The sequence below is a fragment of the Manis pentadactyla genome, chromosome 18 (assembly GCF_030020395.1).
Source record: "Manis pentadactyla isolate mManPen7 chromosome 18, mManPen7.hap1, whole genome shotgun sequence".
NCBI classification, from domain to species: Eukaryota; Metazoa; Chordata; class Mammalia; order Pholidota; family Manidae; genus Manis; species Manis pentadactyla.
In genome coordinates this window covers 27,393,818-27,404,955 of record NC_080036.1, presented here as the reverse complement: position 1 = coordinate 27,404,955, position 11,138 = coordinate 27,393,818, and the positions used below count along the sequence as shown (strand labels likewise).

General features: G+C 54.3%; 1 protein-coding gene across 1 annotated transcript; it reads right to left on the bottom strand.

Moving 5' to 3' along the window:
• Window positions 1-2,122: 2,122 nt before the first annotated feature.
• On the bottom strand, window positions 2,123-4,507 carry MESP2 (mesoderm posterior bHLH transcription factor 2). The gene is made up of 2 exons (XM_036932014.2): window positions 3,609-4,507; window positions 2,123-2,736 (listed from the first exon to the last, which is right to left on the bottom strand). Exons 1-2 carry the CDS (start codon window positions 4,446-4,448, stop codon window positions 2,467-2,469), a joined length of 1,110 nt encoding a protein of 369 aa, XP_036787909.2. The 5' UTR covers window positions 4,449-4,507; the 3' UTR covers window positions 2,123-2,466.
• Window positions 4,508-11,138: the final 6,631 nt, after the last annotated feature.

Sequence of the window (11,138 nt, the reverse complement as noted above, 5' to 3'; positions counted from 1 at the left end):
GGAGTGAAGATTATGCGTTGCTCTCAACCTGGCTGGGACTCAGAATCCTTGGGGAGGGTCTCGTTAAAGCCACAGGCTCCCAGGCCCTGGCCCAGTGCACTGACTCATTCCAGGTGGGACCCTGGAACCAGATGGCTCAACACACAGCCTAGTTAGAGAACCACTGCACTGGGTCGTCTCTAGGGTCGTGTGACTCTGTTCAGCTACTGTGTATAGGGCAATTACTGTGTCCAGCCTGAGAACCCTGAGGGGTAGGATTCATTACTGTCTCCACTTCACAGCTGAGGAAACTGAGGCTCAGAGAAGTTTTGTAGCTTGCCCAAGGTTACATAGCATGTAAGAGCTGCAGGGAATGTGCACGCGGGTCACTGTATCCTGTATCGTCTCCTTGCTGTGTGTACCCTTGTGTGGGGTTTTCCCATCCTTCCAGCTGTGGCTGGCAGCCCTAGAGACAAGATGGCTCTGCGATAGGAACCAGAACCCACTTCTAGAAGGCTGGGGAAAAGCACTTCAGTGGCCACCTAAGCCAGCTCCTCTTTTAAGAGATGGAGAATGTATGGCTCAGAGAGGGAGTAACTTGCCTGATGTCACAGGCCTTGTGAGCAGGCAGTGGGTGCCACGCAGGGGTGGATGGGAGGCCCCACGTGGGCCGAGAGCGCAGGCAGCTGGTGCTTTGGTCCTCCTCCCCTCACCTGCCTCCTCTCTCTCTGTACTGTTACCTTGGCCTCCCTGCGTGGTTCTGCTTCTGTGAAGCAGTCAAAGGGCTCAAGAGCAGCTCTGACCAGCTCACGCCCCTTCCAACCTTCAATGCCTCCCATCACTCAGGAAACAGGCCCAGTGCCTCCTCACACCACACAGGGCTCCTTGCCTCCACGCACCTTTTCCAACTCCATTCATCACTTCTCCCCATCAACTCTGAACTTCAGCCACTTGTTTCCATTTGGCTGGTGCTGTTTCTCCTGCCTGGGTCACTCTTCACTCACGCCTTCTTAGCAAACTCCTGCACATCGTTTGACACCCAGTCCGACACCCTACAACTCTTCCTTACCTGATTCAGCAGATATAGAATGAAGTCACCACCCCCTGCTGGCTCCCAAGCCCATGGCAGGCTTTGCTAAAGGACCATGGCATCCTTCCCTGAGACCCTGGAGGTGCCCCTTATTCTCACTCAGGGCAGCATGTATCAACACAGCAGGACTAAGAGATCAGGTAACTCAAGCAGTAACTGTTGCCAACTCCATCTCCTACCGGCTGTCACATCTTCTCTGGTCCCAAAGTACCTTGTATAAATGCCCATCCTTAACCTGGGCTCTGATAGTTTCCCTGTAATTCACACCATTCGCTGGGGAATGTTTTCTCACTGGCATCTAAGAGTGGATGTTATGGACTGAATTGCATTCCCCTAACTTCATGGCGAAGCTCTAACTTCCAGGACCTCAGAATGTGCATGTCTTTGGAGACAGAGCCTGTAAAGAGGTTCTTAAGGTAAAATGATGTCATATGAGGGGAACTTAATCCACTTTGACTGGTGCCCTTAGAAGAAGAGGAGGTTAAGACATAGAAACACAGACAGCAGAGTGACTATTTGAGGACACAGAGAGAGGTGGCCATCTGCAAGCCAAGGAGAGAGGCCTCAGGAGAATCCAAACCTGCTAACACCATGATCCGGGGCTTCTAGTCTTCAGATCTGTGAGAGAATACGTTTCTGTTCTGTAACACACCCAATTTATATTTCTTATGGCAACCCTAGCAAATGAATACACTAGACCTAGCATGTGGGTGGAATGGTGGAAAAGCCCTATGGGTTGGCAGGAATGCACTCACAGAGGAGAGGAAAACGGCGGCGGAGACGGGTCTGAGGCAAGTGATTGGGCCCGAGTGTTAACCCACCTGTGTCACCTTGCACAGCAGGCTAGACGGAACCCCTGTGCAATAAATATCGTCAAAATGGCCCACATCAACCTTTGTAGGCCTAGATCAGGGAGGGGAAGAGTAGCATGACTTATTCCCTGCAGGATAGGAATATTTTCCCTTTTCTAGAGGCAATAAAAACCCTGGCTGATAAAAGAAAAACAGACCAGACCAATTTTCCTTTTTCTTTTTTTTTTAATAAGTATAAAACCTGAGCAAATAGGCTTCTGCCCCCACCCCGACCCCAGGACCATCCCCCACCAGTCCTAGCTTGGCCAACTTCACGGTCAGGCAGCCGTCATCTCACTGCAGCTCTGGCTGTGCTCGTCAGAGCATCGGTCATTCCAGGGGGTGTCAAAGAGTGGGGGGCACTGCCCCACCCTGACTCCAGCCAGGGAGGCTGCCCACTATCTGTTTCAGGTACTGCTTCCACAGAAGACATCATTTGGAAGAGATCCTTGGCTAAAGGCAAGCTTAAAAATGACTGAAGTAGCAAATGAGGGCGCCTCACACTATAGGCCTAATTCCTGGCTGAAAAGGGGCCAGGCAAGACCATTAGTAGAAGATGCCCAGCTGGGTTCCCTCCAAATCTTCTTGCCAAAGTTCAGGGCAGTCACTGAGCCGCAGGCCTGAGCTCTGGGGAGGGCTTTCATCACTGAGCTGGAAGGTGGGGCCAGGTCCCTGGTCCTCTGAGCTGGGGGGCACCTCTGCACTGTGGCTCCAGCATCCCCACTGGGTCTGAGGCTGGAGTTTCTGGCATGCTGGGAGGGGCAGGAGGGGTGGGGCTTCTGGCAATAGACCGGACTCTGGAGACACAGAGATACCCTGCAAGAAAGACAAGAGCAGCTGGATAGTGGGCCGCATCTGATGCCCTGAGATCTGCGATCTGGACGCTCCTGGAGTGTGGCTGGCAGCTTCCCAACAGCCCCGGTGCCATGGCTGCAGTGAAGCAAAGTGGTTAAGATGACTTGGCTCTGGAGTTACACTGCCAGGGTTCAAGTCCCACCTATGCTACTCACTAGCTATGAGGACCCAACCTCTTTTAATCTCAGTTTTCTTAGCTGTAAAATGAGGTGATGATAACAACACCTACTTCCCAGGATTGCTGGAGAGCTGGATGAGGCAATACATGTAAGGTGCCAAGAATGGCGCTGGGCACACAGTAAGCACTCAAGAAATGGTGGTATTAGTATGCTCTTTCATCAGTCATGATTCATTCATTCATGGGCCTCTTGAAGGAATGAAGCTTGAAGGTCAACATGACCTTGAAGAAACCATGAAGGTCACCAAATGCAAGGGCACCTACTCAGAAAGCCCCTGCCCCTGGTGCTGGCAGAGCCTGGCTTCCGCCAACCCTTAATGGGGCACTTGTAACAAACATACTGCCTGACAGTGGCCCCTGCTACTCTCCACTCTGGCCTCTGGAGCAAGTCAGAGGAGCCCCCACTTCATAAGGCTATGAAGACTTCTATATCGGGGCGGCGGTGGCCTTAACTCCCCAGAGACCTACCTCATTCCCCAAGAAGGCTAGGGACTTCTCCATCTTCCCTTCAGCTCCTCTCACCTCTAGCCTGGGTTGGATTAGACAACCCTCCATCTAAAAAGTATGAGATTTTCCTGCAGACTAATGTCCACACACTCTTTCCGCTTCCAGCTGACGCCTGGGGATCACCCCGAGCAGCAGCGAGGGCGCATACCTGGTACACCGCAGCCAGCTCCGGGTACATCAGGGGTGGCGTCCAGGGCGTGGCCTGGGTCCCGGGCTCCGGTGGTGTCTGCGTTCTGAAACAGGCTTGGGGCAGCGTCCAAAGGGCCGCGTCCGGGGCTCTCCCTTGGGACACTTGCCGGGGCGACTGCATCCCGGGGCAGTAAGAGGGTGTCACCCAGGAACCCACATCGGGCACCCTGTTCCCCAGGCGCTCGGGCGCCGGCAGGGCTCCGGGGCAGGCGGGCGGGGACCCCCAGCACGCCGCGCCGCTGGCCGCCGAGCCCGGGCCGGAGCAGCGGGCCTGCGTCTGCGCCTGCGCGGGGCCGCCGTCGGGGCAGAGCGGACAGCCCCGGGGGAGCGCCGCCTCGCCGCGTCGCCGACGCCGGCGTTGCAGGCTCTCCTCGCTGAGGCCCAGCACGGCCGACAGGTGGCCGATGTAGCGGATGGCCAGGCGCAGCGTCTCGATCTTGGTCAGGCTCTGGCCGGCGGGCGCCACGGACGGCGGCAGGAAGCGGCGCAGCTCGTGCAGGGCGCGGGCGAGCGTGCGCATGCGCAGCTTCTCGCGCTCGCTGGCGCTCTGCCGCTGCCCGCCTGCCGGCCGGGGCCTCGCACGTCCGGGCGCCGTCGGGGCGGCCTCGGCGGCGCGGGCGCTGTGGGCTGAAGGTTCGGGCCGCGAGGAGTCGCGGGCACCGTCGCAGGGGCACGAGCCGGACGAATCTGAGGAGGAGGCTGGGGACGTGGAGTCGGAGTGGCCGGCCCAGCCCCAGCCCTGCGGGAAGGTCCAGTGGTCCTGGCGGAGAAGGCCCTGCAGGGGAGGGGACTGGGCCATGGCCTGCTCCGGGCGGCTGGGCCGTCCACCGCCAGGCCCGGCTTTTATCTGGACCAGAGGTGAGAAGGGACCCCCGACCAGGTTACAGAGAGGTGTCAAAACCCACAGAGCCCAGGGAAGGGTTGGGTGGGGGGCCTGGGAAAGCGGGCCCATTTGCGGAGGTGTGGATTCTGACCCCTCAGGGGCTTTAATGGAGGCCCCTGCAGCCCGGGAAGTGTGGGAGGGACAATTCGCATCTGGATGGAGCTGCTAAGCTGCTCCCCGCGCCCCCTCCCAGCCCGCCGCGCCCACCGCGCAGGGTGAGTGCCCGGGAGCGCCACAGCAATGGGCATTGCCCACATCGGGGGGCGGCCAGGCTGTCCCTCAAGTGACTCGGGGGCCCCTGTGAAGAGTGGCCACCTCCCTCATCACCAGCCCCGGGGCGGCGTCCAGGACTTGCTCCCCAGGGCCTCCAGGTGTGCTGGGTGGTGTCACGACAAGCGCCGGGGGCCCCACGCTCAGTGATGGGGTGCGCATCCTGGGGCCCCTTCCTGGGTTTCCAGAACCTGCAGTTGCTGATGTGCTGAGTGACTGAGAAAGTCATCTCGCTGCCTGCAATTTCTGTCCCTGGAAAACAGAACAGAGCAGTCCAGCAAAGAGGAATGCGGGTGCAGTGGGTGATGAAGATGAGGGAAGGGGGATCCCCAAGCAGGCCTGAGTCAGACCCTCTTTATTTGCTGTGTGACTTTGGACAAGTCACTGAACTCCTCTGAGGCTCAAGTTTCCTCATCCTCATAGCGGTAATAATACAAAATACCCACCACCTAGGATGGTTGCCAGTACTGAGTGGCACCACCCATGGAACCACTTAATACGGACCTGGCAAGTGGGCTAAATGTTTGCTGCTATCATTTTATAAAGTAGGTACAAGATGCTTGTGGGCTTTACTCATTTAATTCATATTTATTTAACAACTGGTAATGTCAGGCACACCAGGGTGAGCAAGCTAATTGTGGTCTCTGCTCTCGTGAGATTTCAGTCTTGTGGGAGAGACAACTGAACAGGCCGTTATATAGTTAGTAGCCCCCCACTAACTAGCTGTGTGCACCCTTATAAAGAGCCCTCAACCTGTCTGAGCCTGAGCTCTTCTGCTCTGTAAAAAAGGAATAATTACAGTATCTACGCATGGAACTGTTGTTATAGATTCGTAGTAGACAGTTTGACATAGTAAAGTTTATAAAGTAAAAGCTTTCACTCCATCAGTAATTACAATTGAAAGGAGGTGTCAGTGTCCTTTCTGATCTTCATGAAAGGGCTAAACTCAGAGGCTGAGAGCTGAGTGACGGCCAGGGACTGCAGAGCTCTGGCCACAGAGGTGGAGAGGTCGCAGCTGGGCCTTGAACCTTGGACAGGACTTGGATGGGGAGAGAGGCAGGTAGAGAGCATTCTGGATGTGGGAACTGCATACGCAAAGGCCTGGCAGTGGGCCTTCCCGAGGTGCCTCGGGGCCACTGTGGGAGGTGGTGGTGTGGAGAGACACAGCACACCTCCGCTGGGGCCAGGCTACAAGGTCGGGTTTAGTCCCAAGGTGATGGGAAGCAAACAGACTTTTGAGCAGACATGTGACATTAAAAAATAAAAAATCAGTAATCAATAACTGAAGGTTAACATGATGATGTTTCAAGAATAGATTAGCCCACACCAGGCTGAAGTAGTAAATGACCTCGTAGTATTTTTGTGGCTCTTAAAAAATTAAATTACATAAGTAACCTGTTCTCTTTGCAAGAAATGGAAATGTTACAGATAAAGCTGGAGTACCTGTAACCCCTTCCTAAAGGTAACAGCTACTGTTAGGTGGTCAAGCATCCTTCCAGACCTGGTCCAAGGATACATACAGCAACACGTATCCTTAAAAAACATACAGTGATAAGTTGCCTGAAATTGGCTTTTTCATCCCACAGCTTTATCTTAGAGCATTCCATGTCAGGACATATTTAGCTGATTTATAGTTGGTCATAGTTGATTTAAATGTTCTTCCCCTCAAATCATAGTGGATAATTTTAACTGGAAAAAAAAAATGGCAGGAGGTACAGATAAACTCAATGAAATGACATCACTTTCTCAGAATTTACTCTTTAAAAGATTGGAGAAAATATGCTCAATTTACAACTCTCACATGATGACAAAGTTAATAATTGACAGTGAATGACAGTGGTCAGGGAAACTGTTGTTTGGTTTGTTCTCTGCTAGAACGAGGAGAGGAAAGAAGTGCACACAGCACAGAAGAAGGCAGACTCAATTAACAATGGCGCTGATTTCAAACAGGCTTTCTTTGGAAAGCAGTTGTGCAACATCTCATGATTTCAAAGGGTTTAAACTAAGGTTAACAACACCTTTTCCTAAGGGCAGGGGTGACTTAGAGAGCAGTGAGTCCTACACTTTTTAGGTTGGTAATTTATAATAAATCAAGTATTCATCTAAGGCAGAGCAATACTATAAAAATGTTGCCATACTGCATTGCCAAGGAATTGATATACATGTAATTGACAGTTGTTAACAAAACTCATCAGGTTTCACATGTATTTCTTCCTGTGGATTTTGTTTTCAGGTTCGTGTGGTATTGGTCCTGAGCTTTCTGACTCACCCGTGTAAGGGCCGTGTGCCGTTCCGTAGCATGCTCGCACCATGGGCAGTCCCCCACCGATGCACCTTCAGTGTAGTTTCATGTTTTTGTCAAACTACTGCCTTGTGCACAGGCAGCTAGACTCAGAGTGGTGGAACGGCCTTGCGATCTCCAGGAAGATTCTGTGTATCCAGAATTATTCCTCCTCTGCCCCCATCCCTTACCCATGAGAACCAGCCTGAAGGGGTTTCCTGTGAAAGGACTTGGTGACTAATGGGACTCCACAGCCAGCACAGAGCCCTGCATACGATCCTTCTTCTCTAGGGTAGCCTGGCCTCCTGTCTTGGTCAGGTGTAGCCCCAGCACCCAGGCCTCGGACTGGCTGTGGGATCTCAGAGCCCGAGTTCTGGAAGGTGGAGGGCGAGGCCTGGTTTGCCGCGGCCGCTGGCTCTTCGCCAGGCCCCTCAGCCAGGCTCTGGCAGCACAGGCACACTGCCAGCCCCCAGCCCCGTGCACCAGTAGGGAAGTCAGGCTGGACCCTCCCCTGGGCCTTGACTTAGCAGAGAGAGGCAGTATCGCTTAAATGGTTAGGAGGTCGGGCTATGGAACCAGATAGACCTGGGTTTAGAGTCCCAGAACCACCCCTTACCAGCTGTGAAAACTTGGGCAGCTTACTCAACCTCAGTTTTCTCATCTATAAAGTGGGGATTCTGATCTTGAGGGCAGTTGTTGGGGTAAAATATGCTAATGCATATCACAGTGCTTAGCAACAGAGCCTGTGTTTATAAGTTGCTTAAAGCAAGGTCAGAGGCAGCAGAAGGCGATAGGTAAAGGACCAGGTCAGGTTGTGGGTAAAGGGACTGATATTTTTAGCCTTGGCCCTGGAAGAGGTGAGGTGGTTCCTTCCGTCTCTGAGACGCTAGCAGCAGGCCTTGGACATCCAGCTCTACCTGCCACCTCCCACCCCAGCCCTTCCCCTCCGTAGCTCTAGCGTGGGAGTCATCCTCAGAGGGCACTCCAGCCCCTGGCCTGTGGCAAAGGTCACAGAGGCAATGGGTGAGCGCGGATGGATGGGGCTAAAGCTGCCCAGCCCAGCCAGGGCTAGGACGGAGCGTCCAAACCAGCTTCTCCTTGTTGGCTGGCTCCTGGCTCAGCTGCTTGTCCCGCTTGCCTCTGGCACTGGGACCCTCAAGCATTCCTCCCTCTGTGCCAGAAACTGCCCCAAGTGCTGGTTTCTCTTTGGCCTGCCCCACAGGGGCTTCCAGTTGGGCACCTCTGCTTCTCTTCCTCATCTGACTCACCTGTGCTATGAAGGCAGTTAGCTTCGTGGGCCTTGGTGTGTGAGTGACCCCAGGTTCACCCTCTCCTTCAGAGCTGACACCAGGATCCAGGGAAGGGACAGGAGCTGCTATTTTGGGGTCTGGGAAGTCTCAGGGTAAGGGAGCCATAAGGGGCCCTGCAGAGCATCATGGACTGGCCGTGCAGAAGAAGACCTCAGTGCTTGTAACACTCCTACCCCTGTTCTCTGTGCCTGAGCTCTGGCTCAGCTGGGCCTGCTCTTGGGGCTGCAGCCACAAGGCCACTGTGACCTTTGGCTAAGCTAAGCTTGGTGCTCTGAGGTAGGCAGGGTCCATGTCAGTATTCCATGTTAATATTCCCATTATATAGGTGAGGAAACTGAGGCCTCCATCCCATCATCCCCTCCTAGACTTCCTACTTTACCACCCGTCAGGTGAGAAAGGCAGAGGCCCCGGCTGGACCATGGCTGTGCTCATTCAGCTCTGGCCCTGCTGGGCTGGGGAGGCAGTGATTCTGGTCAAGCCTGCTCTTGGTGGCTTAGCACAGCCCCACCATTTGTTCACCCTCAGCCCTGCTCCCCAAAGTTCTCCACCTGCTCTTTCTTCCTGGCAGGCGGTGCAGGGCCCCTGGGAGCAGGCTGAAGGACCTGGAGGCAGGTGAAGGCCTGGCCTCCTCCCCATAGGTCTTCTTTCCGTTCCCCTTGGGTCCCTTCCAGGCCCTGGGGAAGTCGGGCTGTGGGAACCTGGGAGAGACGGAGGGAGGCAGGCCACGTGGGGGCTGCAGGGGCCATGTGGTATTCTCATTACCAGGGAGCAGCGAGGGCCAGCCCAGCCTCCCCTTGGCCACTGTGGCTGTCTTCACACCTCTCTGCCTGTTGACACAAGGCTACCTCCCCCAGGGCAGAAGGTGTTGACTTGGGAACAAGGGTGTGCAGGGGCCTCCAAAACAGCCTGGCAGCAGGTCCCCTCAGAAACCCTTGAAAGCCCTTCTGGGGTCGGGGTGGGAGGCTGCAGGTCCCTGCCCTAGGGGGCCCAGGGGAAAGGCAAGGGCCTATGGCCCTGGGACCAGGGCAACGAGACAGGCTACAACCAAGGAGTGTTTGTCCTTTGGTGTCTGGCTTAGTTCATAATGTCTTTGAGGTTCATCCAGAGCGTAGCATGTGTGGAACTTCTTTCCTTAATATCCCATTGTGTGCATCTCCCACATTGTGTTTGTCCATTCACCTGTTGATGGACATTTGGGTTGTCCACCTTTTGGCTACTGTACCCAATGCTGCTATGAACATGGGCATACACACACCTGGGTGAGTCTGCTTTCTGTTCCGTTGAGTATAGAGAGAGCAGGTTGTTTTGTGACCAGCTGTTCTCACTAATGTGTTAAGAACATTTTGCCCACCAGTGGATGTATTTCTGCAATGAGATTTATAAGGCAACCTAGCACACCATGGTGTGGTGGTGACAGTTTAGGTAACAGGTTCTGTGGTATATACTGAGATGCCTTAAAGTTTTCCACATAGGTACATCCTTATACCTGTACCTAAAAAATTATCTTTGCAGATTGCACATGTAATACAGGAATGCAAACTCATTGTGAAAAATAATAAGCAAACAGGTGAGGTTGAGGACTCCCTTGACCTCCTTCCAGAATCCAGACCTGCCCCCACCCATACACCACATAAGTCCTGGTACGTTATTATAGATTTGGTGAACACCCTGAGGCATTTTCACACTCACAAACAGTAGATGCTTGCGAAAATGCATGTGTCATTCACTAACTTTCTATGTGAGACTTGTTCAGGTTTTTCTCTCATTTTTGCTTACGTCATTGGTGCCATGCTGAATGGGTTTTTTCTGCAGCCTGGTCCTGGCACTCGGCAGTATGTCCTCACTTGCACTTTCAGTCTTTTCTAATCAGAACGAGTTCCCAGCTGGGAAACCACTGGGCAGGGGCATACCAATCCAAGGCTGTTCTGGAGCCTGAAACCAGCCTCGGGGACCCCAGAGGTGGGTTGTCAAGGCTGATCCGCCCTGCATGTGGCAGCGAGCCCCACGTGCTGGCACACCTAGGGTGCCTCAGCCAGTCAGGCCACCTGTGCCCGGTGCTGACCATACACTCCCAGGGCCTGGGGTGGCGCCTCATCGCCAAGGTGAAGAAAATTTCCCTGGCTGGGGTCCAGGATTGAATCTCAGCGTCTCCTGGTGTAGGAGCCTCCTAAACCAAGGACCGAGTTCTTCCTATCCTCAGTCTTTTAATCATACTGACCGCATAAGACCTTTTTCCTGTTGATTTATTATCTGGTCGATTTAAGCTCTGTCCCTTCCCCCTAGAGGTTCTCCACGCTGTCCAGGGACATCCTTGTCCCCCAGCCTCTGGTAAAGGATCCTGTCCTCAATCGTAGGAGCTCAACCCACTCTGCATTTTATTGGGTCTGAAATCAGAAACCTCTGGGGAGGTGCGGTGGAGGTGCTCTCTTTCCCCTGCCCTGGGGAAGGAGGACCCGGAGCTGGCTGAGGGCCTGAGACACTCAGCGACCCGGCAGAGGGCTCGTCACTGTCCTGGTGCCTCTCTGTGCTGTTGGGAGTGGTCGGCCAGGTAGGCGTAGGGGCAGAAGGGGCCTGAAACCTGTACCTCCTGCCTGGAGAGAGCTCCACCCTGTGCTTTCTGGAGGGGCTGGTGTTGGACGCGCTCCAAGTTGGCAGCTGAACTGGGCCCGCAAGTCCCCACTAGGGAGGTGGCAAGGGCACGGAGCCCAAGGCACTCCCTGCCTAGAGTTTTGGTCTGCATACGGG